Source organism: Alosa pseudoharengus, unplaced genomic scaffold (genome assembly GCF_046254945.1).
Source record: "Alosa pseudoharengus isolate Yale_2024_CS ecotype anadromous, Long Island Sound unplaced genomic scaffold, YU_APseudo_1.1 YU_APseudo_1.1_scf_24, whole genome shotgun sequence".
Lineage (NCBI taxonomy): Eukaryota > Metazoa > Chordata > Actinopteri > Clupeiformes > Clupeidae > Alosa > Alosa pseudoharengus.
In genome coordinates this window covers 2,732,574-2,747,573 of record NW_027468689.1, presented here as the reverse complement: position 1 = coordinate 2,747,573, position 15,000 = coordinate 2,732,574, and the positions used below count along the sequence as shown (strand labels likewise).

Below are 15,000 nucleotides of genomic sequence, written 5' to 3'. Positions count from 1 at the left end.
GTGAACAGTAGGGCCAAATGTCCACCTGACGTCCCTGTGAACAGTAGGGCCAAATGTCCACCTGACGTCCCTGTAAACAGTAGGGCCAAATGTCCACCTGACGTCCCTGTGAACAGTAGGGCTAAATGTCCACCTGACGTTCCTGTAAACAGTAGGGCCAAATGTCCACCTGACGTCCCTGTAAACAGTAGGGCCAAATGTCCACCTGACGTTCCTGTGACGGTTCTCTCCTGCCTGCCCCTGCAGACGGTTCCCCAGATGCCGGTTCCAGTGGATCGACCCGCGGCCAGACCCAAGAAGAAGAAAGCGGTTGGCCTGTTCCGCTGAGGAACCGCTCAGCAGGAGCTCTCAGTCAGGTCCTGAAGACATTGACATTCACTACTGGCCCGGGGCGATGCCTTAAACACATAGACACACACACACACACACTCAGACATGCACACACACACACACACACACACATACACACACTCATGCACACGCGCACACACACACTTTGGGCAGGGCTGGTCTGTTTGACTCTGAGGAACTCACTCACAGGAAGATGGAAGATCCCTGTGAAGCAGAGCCCTCCAATATCTGGACTTCTATTTTTTTTTTAACCTGCTTTTACAAACCTGACCAACTCTGAATGTCATTTTTTATGTTACTCTATAAGTTTTATATGTTTTATGTTACTTTATAAATTACTCTTTGTTGGATTGATTTTAAATTACAGTGATGTTAATAAAAACGTGTTTTATATCATTTTAACTGTCATGTCCTTTCATTTGTTCTATTTATAGATACATTTTCATACTAAGTACCCTATTGATCTGAAGCTCACATATCAGGGCAAAAAAACTTGAAAACATTTCAGAATAGAGGCCCCCTAGTGGATGTGGGACGAACAGCCTCTGGCCTCAGGGTAAATGGCAGCTGTTCCCATCTACTCCGGTCCAACTCTCAGTATTGACATGGAAACGATGATATCGCAGAAATGTTCAGTAGTCACATTTAAATGTGGTTTTGTTGGGATGGCGACTTATTCCTAACTCTTCCAAGATTTTCCCGAGGTTATTCCCTGGCGCAATTGGCCTGGAATGAGTTTCCTCCACAACAGCATCTCTCGAGCTGGTTTTGATCATGACGTTGACAGAATCATTGGTTTGGACTCGACAGAGAAGACAGCTATCGCTCTTTATGATTACCCACCGATGGAGTCGACATTTCCATCTGTAAAATGAAATAACCGATAGCAATAATAGTCGCGTCGGTGGGAGTTTTAGGCAGGACACAGGCCGCCGGTATGACTGCAGTCTACGAGTGTTGGGTATCCTGTCTCGGCCAGTGAAACCGGACCTCAATGCCACGATTCACCGCGCCTCTCACCGAGCCGAGACTCAATTCTTTGCGCATTATCCCTATGACAGTGGCCTAGCGCCGTGTGTGTGTGTGTGTGTGTGTGTGTGTGTGTGAGCGAGGGCACAGGCAGGCAAAGTAGAGGAGAGCTGGACCCAAGCCCGTGCTATAGGTGTGTGTGTGTGTGAGTTTGTGCAAGTGTGTGAGTGAATGTTATAGTGTGGCTTTTTGCGTTCACGTTTCAGGCTCCCGGACGTCCTTTACCCCACAGTAAATGATAACCACTAGGGTCCAAAGGACTTTTGGCTCCAGGGTCCGCGAGTCCAGACGGCAGCATGTCGCTGTTAAGTCTCGGGTGTTGGCAGACGCGCCGCCTGCGGTACAGGGCTGAAGACAGCGGAGAAGCGAGCCAGGGGGCAACACGGGGTTCTGAACCGGGCCAGGAGGCGCGAGGAGAGGGGGTAGGCAGAGACAAGGAGGGCAGGGCAGGACCGGGCGGGCGGGCGGGCAGGACGCAGGGCGCGGTCTCTGATCTCTCGGATGTCTCCCATTTCCATGTCAGCTGAGGGACGCCGAGCGTGCCAGCCCAACGGGAGGAAACCAGACCGCTGCGGGGACATCCCTCAGACCGCGACTCCAGACTGCAGCGCGCTCCTGCTCCTGTTCCATGCGCACCAACCGCGGACGCTTGCGGACGCTTCTCACAGCTAGGGAGCAGCTCGGCTTTGAAGCCTCCTGCCAAGATAAACGGCCCTGCCCTATTTATTCCCGTGTCTCCACGTGCACTCAGAGACGCGCTCCTTCCTGGCGACGCGAGTGGAAGAGAGAGAGAGTTCTGCGCGCTGGCATACTGGTCTGGGTTACGCACTGATCCTTACGCTCAAAACAACACCACCACCGCGGAACCACGGCTCGTGTGGAATGAGTTTTTGCGCGCCGGGGATGGCGGTGCCCGCTGATCCGGTAATACCGTGTTAGAACCCTCGTCCTCCTCCCCCTTCATCAGCCCCAAAGAGGGGCGAGAAGCCGCGATCAGGGGGAGGGGGGTGCTCTGATTCTCACCTTTACCTGTTTCTCCCACTCCGCATCGGAGTGCCCGTGGCATAGGTGGAATGCGACTTGCCACGGCGGTGACGTTTCTCACCGGCTGCGCCTTGATTCTCTCGTCGGGCATCGGGGGCTGCGGCCCGGGCAGAGGTTACGGGAAGAGGCGACCACCGAGAAAGCTAACCCCGCTCGCCTACAAACAGTTCAGCCCTAACGTGGCTGAGAAAACGCTGGGCGCGAGCGGCAGGTACGAAGGGAAAATAACGCGCAACTCGGAGCGCTTCAAGGAGCTCACGCCGAACTACAACCCTGACATCATCTTCAAGGACGAGGAGAACACCGGTGCAGACCGGATGATGACGCAGGTAAGACGGGACACAGCCGGAGTCAGCCTGCTATTTCTTCCCTATAGCCCTCTTCATGCTTTCTCGCCACCTGCTGTCTGACCTGGATCAATATTGGTAATTACTGTGGAGTGCGCAGGACACGGTGCAGGCTGTTTTGCGCAACATCAGTACTGTGGGCTACAGGATATGATGGTCTGAGATACATGCGTAATGATCCAGTGGCGCAGGACCACTTACCTCATACATACATATCACCAGTCTTTCCTGGATATTACGCCTCTTTATTCGTGATTTATTAGAGGAACTTGAGATAGATGCGCGCTATAGCGCAACCACACCTGTCTACCTGTGTGCCGAGGAGCTAGACATGCGACCCTCACGTCCAGATCCTGTCGACCCAAGTGTTCAGACAAGGAGATATTTAAGGATTGAATTTCGTTCCAGGTGTACAGATAAGAATTTTGCAAAACATTCTACATTTCTGTATGGCACCCTTCGACTGACCCAGTTTGTGTCAAGTGTTGAACTATAGTAGCACTGCGCACATTCTAACCTATGGAGCGGCCAGGATTGCGCAACGTTGAATCGCTCCCTATATGGTGCAAAGGGAAAAGTGGAAGTAGAGACGTTTAATTAACACTGTATTCTCTGTTTAGAGGCCATGCTTGGAAAAAGGCCCTGACTGAGCATGGCCAGTGTGTGTTTGTGAATGTTTACCGTAAGCTTAAGGCTGCCTAGACGCGGGTCGCCCCGCTCCCCCCTTTTCTTCAACTGTCCGAGGTTTTACGACGCCGCCATTGATGTGGTCCACTCAGAAATTTATTTGACTCCAGTGTCTAAGAATACAAGTATTTATATCAGAGGTCTCGGTGACCGCGAACTTCCTCTGGATCTGAATGCGTGAGCGTTGAGTCCTTCAGGGAACCCAACGTGGGAAGCGGTGGGGTGTGTGTATTGAGGGGGGGACGCCTTGTCCGCAGATCTCACTCCGTCTTTACCTGTCACCTCTCGAGTGAACATTTACCTGACCCGCGCACAATTTATGAGCTTGAGCAGCCGCATGCGCCCGCCGCAGAGACAGCCTCCGGTCTGTTGATTTTATTTTGTGTTATTTTTCTGTTTGTTTTTGTAGCACACATGTATAAAAATAGCCCACTTCATATGCGTTTAAGACTTAATTATACACATATTTTCAGGCCCCTTATTTTTGATTCAGCGGTGACTCTCCCCTCTCCCGCCTCGGAGGCGCGAGCGGCACCGGGTGCCTCATACAGACGTGACTGTTCAGGGGCTCGAGCCGTCGGTTGTGGCACAGGCGCGTGTTGTCACAGCGCGAGCGGCTAATGTTTGTGTAGCTCGTGGTCAGCGAGAAACCGCTCGTGCAGAAACCCCGTCGATCTCTACCTTAAAAGCAAAACCAACAGAGTCCACGAGCTGATTTATGAAGTCCAGTTCGCTCGGGCGACCGCAGAGAAAAAATAGAAGGTTGAAATCCACACCGGTCTGTGAATAGGCATCTATTACGGCTCCGCAATGCTCTATTCTTATCCGCTGAGCGCGGAGACAGACATGGAAAAAGTGATTACACAAATTTGAAAATGTCAATTTTCCTATCTGCCAGACATCCCTGGGGCAGAGAAAGCCGTTGATGTTGTAGTTGCCCTTAAACCGTCTACCGCCGCGCTTCTACTCTATGCTCCAAATGACTGAACTAGTGCGCACCTGGAAAGACAGACGCCCCGGTGAAGCAGACAGAAGTCCCCTTTCGCACCGAGTCTAAATTTGGCTTATTAGCTCTCTTTATTTCTCACTGAATTATTGCACACTTACATCCACGTGGAACAAGCCAGTCTTGTTCCCAAGTTGCCAAAGGGACGGATAAGTGGCGTTGATGGAAGTGTGCGGTTATGACGCCTCCTCTAACGTGAACTCCGTAAATCAGAGTCGTTAGACAACGTCTCGAGTTCAAGCCGGTGCACCCTCTCGCGAACCTTTCCACATCGGCGGCAGACTGTGCTAATTAATCACTTAGCTGTTGGTTTCGCACCTCCGGAGGTTCTTGCATTCAGAGGAGGAAACCTGTGCAGTGTGTAACAGGGATTTATTTAAGGTGGCCTCGCCACTCTATAAAGCCAGCATTCCTCCAACTTTAATGTTGTCCACGTCCTTCAGTGGAATTACTGAAGTCGTCTGATAAAACTTTTTAAAAAATGTAAGCTCAAATAGGAAGTAAATATGAAATAAAGTGATAGACAGATAGAATAAGGAATAGGCTAGACAACATCTTTAAACTTGGTTGTCCTTCTTTCCCCCTTGTTTAATGCCTAATCTGTGTGTCGCCTCTCGCCGGATTTAATAGAAATAGAAAAGAACATAGCCTTGCTGTCTGATGATTTACATAAAAGACGCGGCTCCTTTGAGCAGACCTTGTCAGAGGTAGTGGTCCATAAACCAGCGTTTCCTCCAATTTGTTTGTCTTTCCACTAAAATCCGTTGTTTTCCAGCATTTACACCTACATTTTCCTGTCACGTGGATCACTCTGTCACTCTGTAACAAATTAGAACTCTCTCCATGTTTCTCTGTAGCCCTCTCAGTTCATCGGTTTTGTCTTCTCATCTGCATGCTAAACTCATTTACATGCTTCACTCATCTGCATGCTTCACTCATCTACATGCTAAACTCATCTACATGCTTCACTCATCTACATGCTTCACTCATCTACATGCTTCACTCATCTGCATGCTTCACTCATCTACATGCTTCACTCATCTACATGCTTCACTCATCTACATGCTTCATTCATCTGCATGCTTCACTCATCTCTGTTTTAATCTTTGGCGTTCTGACTCACTTCTTCAAATGATCCAAGTCATTGTAGCTGAAAAGTTCCTGCGACATTGGTGTGTGTGTGTGTGTGTGTGTGTGAAAGACAGAGAGAGAGAGTGTGTATGTGTGTGTGTGTGTGTCTGTGTGTGTGTGTGTGTCTGCATGTGTGTGTGTGTGTGTGTGTGTGTGTGTGTGTGTGTGGCTTCATATTAACTGCTTTCAGACATACCGGTAGGTGTAAGTCCGCATGTTCTGCGGATATCAAGCGGTTTGGCCGTATATCTGAACAACATAACCGGCTATTTGGAATTCCGAACTTAGCCGGCTCTTACACGACTCCCCTCCTAGTATTTGGAACGGACATTATGTGAATGAGCTCGTGTCTGAATGAAGCGAAGAACATGCGGAGATTCTGTTCATGTGCGTGAATCCACCACGTTCAACATGTTCAACCACGCAGAGATTCTGTTCATGTGCGTCGGTGTCGTTCACACATAATGTCCGCATAATGTCCGCATGTAACCATCATAGTTGAATCACCCGAAGGGTCGGACATCCGTTTGACAAAGATCTGCATATAGTGTGGAGGACATGTTTTTTCATCACAGCCTTCTCTCTTTCCTCATCATCCCATCTCCTCCCACCTGCGTGACCCTCTCACCTTTAACCTTTGACCTTTGCCCCCCCCTGCAGAGGTGCAAGGACAAGCTGAACTCGCTGGCCATCTCGGTGATGAACGTGTGGCCCGGCGTGCGTCTGCGGGTGACGGAGGGCTGGGATGAGGACGGCCACCACTCGGAGGAGTCGCTGCACTACGAGGGCCGCGCCGTGGACATCACCACGTCCGACCGCGACCGCCACAAGTACGCCATGCTGGCCAGACTGGCCGTGGAGGCCGGCTTCGACTGGGTCTACTACGAGTCCAAGGCCCACATCCACTGCAGCGTCAAGTCAGGTGACACACTGGGCATCACGGCTGTGTGTGTGTGTGTGTGTGTGTGTGTGTGTGTGTGTGTGTGTGTGCGTGTGTGCGTGTGTGCGTGTGTGTGTGTGTGCGTGTGTGCGTGTGTGTGTGTGTGTGTGTGTGTGGGGGATATCATCAGGGTAGCTGTGAGTAGATAGATAGATAGATAGATAGATAGATAGATAGATATAGATAGATAGATAGATAGATAGATAGATAGATAGATAGATAGATAGATACTTTATTGATCCCCAAGGGGAAATTCAAGGTCACAGTCAGTAGCATACAGACAACACACACACATTCACTAACAGCAGAAAAAAGTAATTAAAAGTATATAATATAAAAAACACAACTAAGCAATAAGGACAGTAGAAGATAAAGAATATACTAAAATAAGTGTCTGTCATTGGAGCAGAATGTGTGTGTGCATGTGTGTGTGTGTGTGTGTGTGTGTGTGTGTGTGTGTGTGTGTGACTCTGGAGCAGGTGTGTGTGTGTGTGTGTGTGTGTGTGTGTGTGAGTGAGTATTCTGGGCAGTGGAGTGTTGAGTGGGTGAGTGGGGTACTGAGGTGGGCAGGAGTGTGTAAGTGTGTGTGTGTGTGTGGGGGGGGGGGGTCGGGGCAAGAGGAATGTGTATGCAAGTGTGGGGGAGATCAGGGCAGGGGTTGTGTGTGTGTGTGTGTGTGTGTGTGTGTGTGTGTGTGTCTGTCTGTGTGTGCGTGCGAGAGAGAGGTGATCAAGGCAGGAATATGTTTGGGAAGACGAAAAGATGTACTGAAGCTTTATAACATTCATCTAACTACCACTAACGAATAACGCTCAGGTTCCTTGTCCAAGTGTGTGCGTGTGTGTGTGAGTGCATCTGTGTGTGTGTGTGTGTGTGTGTGTGTGTGTGTGTGTGTTTGACCCACTATGGCCAAACATACTAAAACGTGAGAGAAACTTTGTGGATGACCGCCAAACAGGACTGACAATCAACCCCCTTGAGACAAACTGGGCTTTCTTTCTCCGCCACTTCCTGGCTCTCTGACCTCTGCTGACTGTGTCCATCTTTCTCCCTGTGTCACTCTAACAGGCGCTCTTCTCATCTCTAGTCTTCTCCTCACTCCTTTCCTCTCTGGGCATTATGGCTTCACCGGGCTCTAGCGACCCCTACAGGCTGGAGGCTGACTAACCTCACGCAGGTCAATGGAAGTCATTCTGCTTACCTTACCCATACAGCGAGGAACTGCTCTGGCTCTGAGATTCTCTGCTGTCTAGCCATAAGTGGTTGTCACAGTTATAGTATGTTTACTTGCATGACCTGCCGTATTAAAAACAACATTAAAATCCTGAGAGTTAATTTAGTTTTTAATCTCAGGATTTTAAAGACTTGGATCCTTTATTTCCACAAGAAGACTCTTTCTAAAAACTTCTTGTTTAGCAGTGAACATTAGCAATTAAACAGAAATCATTAAAAGGGCATTTTTACGTCTGTGCTAGCTTGGCCTCTTAGCTCTATCTGTGGAGGACATAAAGTGATGCCCAGTGATCCACTAGCATACTCTGAGTTAGCTTAGCTCCATGCCATAAGGATTATAAAGGAGATGTCAGCTATACACGCTAACTCTACATGCTTCTTCTGATCTGACTGAAGAGTAATGTCTAAACCAACCTGAGAATATGATAATCTGGATAAATGTGTATGCTCTATGTTTATAATATGAAATATGAAATACTATTTTGATGGGGATAAGCGCTGGCAAACAGTCCTGCACATTTGTTTGGACATCCTACATTATTATTCCTACTTTAACGAAGTATGTCAGTATAATAATAATGTAATAGTCGTAGAGTGTATTTCACCTGAGTCGTGTATGGTAGGAGTAGTCAGCAGCAGAGTATGCCCATCTTTACTCTTACCTGAGAGACCTCATGTACCTTTTTCTTTTTCCCCTTTGTCTTCCTCTGTTCTTTCTTTCCCTCCTCTTTCTGTCCTTTTGTCCCTCATTTCCTCTGTTCTCTCTGTCCAGATCGATACGCTGCCTCCCTGGCCCTGAGTTGATCGGACCAGAAATCGTCCATTTTTGTTTTTATTTTTATTTTATTTTTTCCTCAGTATTTTCCTCCCTTTGTATAAAAGCATTTACACATATTCGACTGCATGCAGACGTTGAGAGACACACACACGAATCCTGCTGACATATTGATGATGTCATCACCGTGCGCCACAAACTCTGTAGGACATTCACAGAGCTGATGTGTGCAGAGACCGAGTGGGGCATCCAGGAGCTCACCCCCCCCCCCACACACACACACACATTCCTAACCACGCTGGAAGGGAATACACACCATACATTCCAGTGTCCAACTCGTCTCTCTGACCGCGTGAGAGGACAGTGGAGAGTTGCCAGACCTTTAGTGGGTCGACGGAGTCTTACACACACCGACTGTGTTCATTATTCATTCATTAGACGCTCACATGATCACAGCTGTCAGAACTGTGTAAGTGTGCCATACTATTTGCTATATCAGCAATATTAATACCTAAGGAAACCTCACATGAACATGTTGTTATTTCATAGAGACGTAAATTATATTTACAGAGATGTAAATTATATTTCAAATGTTAAGTGTGTTTCCGAGCAAACAAAAAGGAAAATGTTGTACTTCAAACGAGACCAATCATACATTTTGAGCAAAAGGCATCTGAATTGAAAATGCAACTGAATGTAAGAAAGTATAGGAGTTCTTAGGTGTAGTAGTTAGTTGACATAGGAGTGTGTGTGTGTGTGTGTGTGTGTTTATGTGTGTGTTTGTCTCTCTCACACACAGAGAACTCGCTGGCGGCTAAGACAGGTGGCTGCTTCCCCGGAGCGTCGCGGGTAACCCTGGAGGACGGGAGTCAGCGTCTGATGCGTGACCTTCGACCTGGAGACCACATCCTGGCCTCTACGGAGAGCGACGGCAGCGGCCGTCTCCTCTACAGTCCCGTGCTGACCTTCCTGCACCGCGACCCCGCGACCCGGAAGCACTTCCACGTCATCACCACCGAGAGTGGCGCTCGCCTGTCCCTCACGCCGGCCCACCTCCTCTTCGCCTCCGACGGGCCGTGCAACAGAACCAGGACCACGATGGGCGACGACGTACGGACCGTATTCGCCAGCGAGGTGCAGCCGGGGGCGTGCGTGGTGGTGGTGACCTCTGACCTGCAGCCAGGGGGCGGCGTTGAGCTCTCGCGCGTGGTGGGGGTGCGGGTGTGGGAGGACCGGGGCGTGTTTGCGCCCCTGACGGAGCACGGGACGCTGGTGGTGGACGGTGTGCTGGCGTCCTGCTACGCCGTGGTGGAGCACCAGGGCCTGGCCCACTGGGCCTTCGGCCCGCTCAGGGCCCTCCTCCACTGGACCGGACCGGACTGGAACCAGGCCTCTGGCCTGCACTGGTACGCTCGAGCCCTGCACTGGATCGGAACCGTGGTTCTGGACTCAACACACTTCCATCCCTGGGGGGTGTAGCCATGGGGAAGATAAGGGTGGGGGGGAGGGGTATGGACAAGGACAGTGGAGAAATCCAAGGGCATTTTACTGTTGTTTTACAGGACTTTCAGAAACATTCATGTAACTTTTATAGAGGGTTATTTGAATGTTTCTCAGCAAACACACACCCACACATAAGCTCATCTTTACAAACACACACACACACACACACACACACACACACACACACATACATACGCTCACACACACACACACACATAAGCTCATCTTTACAAACATACACACACACACACACACACACACACACACACACATACGCTCACACACACACACACATAAGCTCATCTTTACAAACATACAAACACACACACACACACATACACACACACACACACACACACACACACACACACACACACATACGCTCACACCCACACACACACACACACACACATAAGCTCATCTTTACAAACACACACACACACACACACACACACACACATACGCTCAAGCATAAGATGTTTTACTCAGGGTACACTCACAGGTTTACAGACACTGGCTCACACACACTAAGGACAAAGAACATAGTTGATGTCATATTTTTACTGAAATCATTTCTATCATAAGGTGTGTGTACAGTTTGTGTACAGTTTGTAATGGCTCTTGGATATTGAATTGTTCTTGAACTTCCAAAGAAAGACACCTCCCCACATCGCCATCTGTTTGATCTCTTAAAGCCTAAAACATAGAGAACATTTTAATATTTTATGAAAGGGTTTACTTTGTGTTGTTAATAGATGAATGTTGATATAATATCAAGACTTATGTAAAGTAAGAAATATTTAAAGATTTATTTTTTAAATTAAACATAATGGAAATATATGTCCTTTGTGGTACTTGGGTAATTGAGGCGACCTGTTGCAACCGCCACCAAAGCGCACTTCACATGCAGCGAAAATGGTATATCATCGCCATCTAGCGACAAAACATTGAAAGATAAAACACTCAGACGCGCCATGGGGCTGGGCGAGAATCGCTTCAGAATTTACTACTTTGAGATACTGTGTAATATATTTAAGACGAAACTGCATAGCAGTGTTGACAGAAATTGTTCGACCACCATTGTTCATTGTACATGCAAACAGAGAAAGCTTAAAGGATTAAAAATACAACAAAAAAACAATCCTCTCTAATTTGGACGTGAAACTGTACGGCATTTCAGAACACTCCCTGCCATAGACGTAATATAATGTATATTATGTCTATGCTCCCTACATCTTGTTGACTTGTACCAACTCTTGCTGTGTCGGCTAATAATAATACACGTAACGATACCTTTAAGGGGCCGCTGCGCGCGCGAGGGAGGAGGGCAGGGACACGGGGAAACCCAATCTATCCAAAACTGACCTGATGACTCTTTCCACCGCGAAGCCACAGAAAAGAGTTCGAACGTCGGACGGTGGTCTTTGTTGTGTGTGATCTGCTCAAGAACAGCCTGTTTCTTCACCCCCGTAACGTCGCACCGCAGAGTTTGTGCAGTTACCTTTCCGTTTTCGCCTTTAAGAGGCTGTCATCGAGGGATTAGAATTACGCACAAGCTCGCTGCTCCTTTAAGAAGGTTTAACATTAGACCCAGCGCGCTCCAGTGTCTGCGGGAGGCGAGCGACGCTCATCCCACAGAACCACTCGACTCTTCCAAGTTTTTTCTCCTGAGCCTGCTTCCTTGTCTCACTATCTGTTAAGCGATTACGGAAGAACAGGGCACCATGGCCGAGACGGAGAAAGGAGAGAAAGGAGGAAAAGGAGTTAACGTGTCTGCGGGGAAACTGGCGATCAATATGCAGAAGAGGTTAACCCGAGCCCAGGAGAAGGTAAGGAGATGAGAACGACTAGGCTACACCTAGATCACCTCATACGCTGATCCCTGTCGACAGAGTTGTTGTTGCCAGTTCGAGTTGCAGCAAGCATGGCGAACTGGGGAAGTTTGTCGTCTTGCACCACCAGCTAAATGTCACACGGACAGAAACGCTCCTGCTGCTATTTGCGCCCGACAGGCTCAGCTGTGACAAACCAAGAAGTTACAAGAAGTTTGACAGCAGGGCTGGTGATATTGTGGGAAGAAGAGTAGACAAGTTGCACCACTAAAAATAGCCAACGACACTCGAAAAGTGGCTGCAAAGACACTTTATACGTCTTTATGTCCGCCCGCTTTGTTCTTTTTTATTATTATAGGCGGACCGGCAGGGCTGGGTGCACCGTTATGCAGTTTTCATGGGTTTGTGTGGTGAAGGAGAGCGGCTCCGTTGTGGTGTGTTGGAGTGGGCTGTTGTGGACACTTCTCTTGGCAGAGCGGAAATAAGGATTGACTCAGCGGCAGCTGCTTCTCAGCACCATAGCTAAACTGATTTTCCACTGTGTGCGAAGCGTGGCAGTTGAGTTCAGAGTCCCACACTTCAGAGTTATGGCCATGGTGTGACATTTTGGTGGGCGTGAGAGCCCGTTAGCAGCGGAGACGGACCAAACGCTGTAAGCACAGGCTTTGATCACACATTAAGAATAAGCCGCATTAAGGCTGTAAGTCGAATTTCCCAAAATACCCTCTCCACAACAGAAGCTCCACGGCAAGAACTGTGTTGACATACACAGCAGCGCAGTCTGACCTGTGACCAGTGATTTACAATATTATGTGCGACCAAAATTACTAGAGAAAGTTGCGTTGCCATAAGAGACGCACTAGTCATTCATTTCCTGCGAAAGTGCGCGTGCAGACACAATTGCGCTTTCATGAGAATGATGAATATGTAGGCTACAGAGAAGATCTGATTGGGTTTACGAGGTCTATGCGCATGTGTGTGAGAAAAGGAAAGACGTAGGATCACATTGTATTGTCTGGTGTTTCTTGTCTGCCTCTCTAGACAGTTCGATAGCAGGTGCTGCGTGGTTTAGGCAAGGCGAGAGAAGAGGAAGGCACAAGTGGTTTAAGAACATTCCCGAAAAACATTGCCGTCATCCCTAAAGCCCGTCAGTTGGGAGAGCAGCATAATTCAGGCCTATGACTTTGTTTAAGCAACTGTGCCTGTGTATGCTACAAGTACCTGTTTCTGCCCACTTAAGTGGTTGTGGGTGTGTTTAGCCTATTTGTGTTTTTGTGTGTAGGCTATTCATATGCCTGTGTGTGTGTGTGTGTGAGTCTCAGTTATATGGTACATCTCATCGCCCAGGCCCATCTTCGCTCACTGAGAGACAGATCTTGGCCATCTGCACTCTGCAGTTGTGCTAGTGAGCTGTGTTTGTGATCTGATCCAATCAAATCAAAAGCCTTACTTTGGTGACCACTTTTGGCATTCACTGGGTCTGTGTTGGCTAGTTGCCACTTCCCAGTGTAGAACAAGCCAAGTTATCAGACAAGGCTGTTAGCTATCAAGTGCTACAAAGTGCTCTTTTACACGCTCTTTGGCATGCTGCTGTTGAAGGCTTGTTATAGCGTGTCGGTGGTCGGTGAGTGAGCACAGGTTAATCACTGTAGCTTTTAGCAGTAGCTTAGTAAAGCTAAAGATGTAGCAGTAGCCATTAGCCTAGCTCCTCAGAGATAAGGTTAGAGGAGTAGCTCTCCTCTCGTCTCGGAGACGGCACAGAGCAGAGGTATGTTTGACGCGTGTCCTGCCCGCGTCCGCTGTGATCTGTGAAGGGAAGGTCAGTGTCTCCCCCTTCCTTCCCCTCTTCTGAAACGCAGCCAGGTAGAGCAGAGTTAGACAGTAACGCTTGGCAGCGACCCCTGACCCCCTTCCTCCCCTCCCCTACTCCTCTTCCTCTCCTGTCCCCTCCTCTCCCCTACTCCTCTTCCTCTCCTGTCCCCTCCTGTCCCATACTCCTCTTCCTCTCCTGTCCCCTCCTGTCCCCTACTCCTCTTCCTCTCCTGATATCTCATAATCCTCTTCCTCGCCTCACAGCTCTCTCCTCCTCTTCCTCTCCTGTGTCCTCTTCTTACTCCTCTTCCTCTCTTGTCCCATCTCTCCCATCTGCCTCTCTCCTGTGTGCTGTCTCTACTCCCCCTCTCCTGTCCTCCTTTGTCCACTCCTCCTCTCCTGTGCTTTCGCCCTCCTCCCGAGTCCCTACAGAGTTAAAACTCGGGGCATTTCACCAAAACAAGTGGGCTGGTCAAACCTGGACGCAGCCCTCATGTGGAATGTGGACTAGATGCGTGTTGTGATTAAGGCCACCATGACTCATCCAGATAGCGTAGCGGCGATGGTGCTGTTTCAAATTCCCCCCGGATCTCTGCAGTCGGACTCTTCTCTTCCGCACAGCATGCCGTTCATCCGCGTACGTACGTACGTGCCCTACATTCCAACAGGAAATGCCAAACAGGAAGCGCACAGCGTTTCCTTTGGCCTGCTCTGATGACATCACGTCAGGTCTGTTTGTGTGTTTGTCTCGGACCTAAGTGACCTTAAGCGATGGAATAAAGCAAGTGGAGGTCGTGTACGAACAGAAGAACGTTGTCTGTGCCAGTGTGTGCGGACTGTGTATGCCACCCCCACCCCCCACCTCCCCCACACACACACACACCCTGTCCCAAAAATGCCATCATCTTTAGACACCTCACAGCTATTCCCATTCAGGAAACCCCCTGTTCCTATCACCCCTCCCCTCGCTCACCCATGACCCTCGACCTTTGCACTGCGTCATTCATACACGAGTCGTTCATTCATAGTGTCAATCCCCCGCCTAGCGTGTGGCCCCACACCGCGAGAGCCGGCATTGGTGGACCGAAACTAAAGCCCCGCCCCTCGCTGGCTCCGACATGCGGCCTCTCCTACTCACACATGCTGCCCACGCCCGTCCACCTGTCCTATCCCATGATGCATTGTGGCAGGCCACAGGAGTATCTATGAATAGCGGCCCGCCCCAGGCCTGCCTGCTAATCCCCCAGAAACCCCCTGTGTGAGGGGCGAGAGGGGGATCGACAGAGCACAGGGGGGCTGATGGGTATTTT

At 49.3% G+C, this 15,000-nt stretch overlaps 3 protein-coding genes across 7 annotated transcripts in view; all 3 read left to right on the top strand.

The window, feature by feature from the left end:
- nhej1 (nonhomologous end-joining factor 1) overlaps nt 1–747 on the top strand; it is a 25,071-nt gene extending 24,324 nt beyond the window's left edge. For both annotated transcript variants that reach the window (XM_076302489.1, XM_076302490.1), the window contains exon 8: nt 247–747. In XM_076302489.1, the coding sequence (XP_076158604.1) occupies nt 247–327 (81 nt within the window). In that variant the 3' untranslated portion in view covers nt 328–747. The remainder of the gene's footprint in view (nt 1–246) is intronic.
- Nucleotides 748–2,447: 1,700 nt separating this feature from the next.
- On the top strand, nt 2,448–10,022 carry LOC143141782 (indian hedgehog B protein-like). The gene is made up of 3 exons (XM_076302491.1): nt 2,448–2,753; nt 6,256–6,517; nt 9,343–10,022. The coding sequence occupies exons 1-3, from the start codon at nt 2,454–2,456 to the stop codon at nt 10,020–10,022; spliced, it is 1,242 nt and encodes a 413-aa protein (XP_076158606.1). The 5' UTR covers nt 2,448–2,453.
- Nucleotides 10,023–11,368: 1,346 nt separating this feature from the next.
- bin1b (bridging integrator 1b) overlaps nt 11,369–15,000 on the top strand; it is a 33,921-nt gene continuing 30,289 nt past the window's right edge. For 2 of the 4 annotated variants that reach the window (XM_076302838.1, XM_076302834.1), the window contains exon 1: nt 11,369–11,875. In XM_076302838.1, coding sequence (XP_076158953.1) covers nt 11,771–11,875 — 105 coding nt within the window. In that variant the 5' untranslated portion in view covers nt 11,369–11,770. The remainder of the gene's footprint in view (nt 11,876–15,000) is intronic. The other 2 variants (XM_076302836.1, XM_076302837.1) reach the window with 2 other exon arrangements.

What these genes read in the sequence shown, in the direction of transcription:
- LOC143141782 (XM_076302491.1), top strand. Translation starts at nt 2,454, where the DNA reads ATGCGACTTGCCACGGCGGTGACGTTTCTCACCGGCTGCGCCTTGATT. An exon ending in CAGACCGGATGATGACGCAG is followed by an intron (nt 2,754 to 6,255) that starts GTAAGACGGGAC and finishes CCCCCCCTGCAG; the next exon opens with AGGTGCAAGGACAAGCTGAA. An exon ending in CCACTGCAGCGTCAAGTCAG is followed by an intron (nt 6,518 to 9,342) that starts GTGACACACTGG and finishes TCTCACACACAG; the next exon opens with AGAACTCGCTGGCGGCTAAG.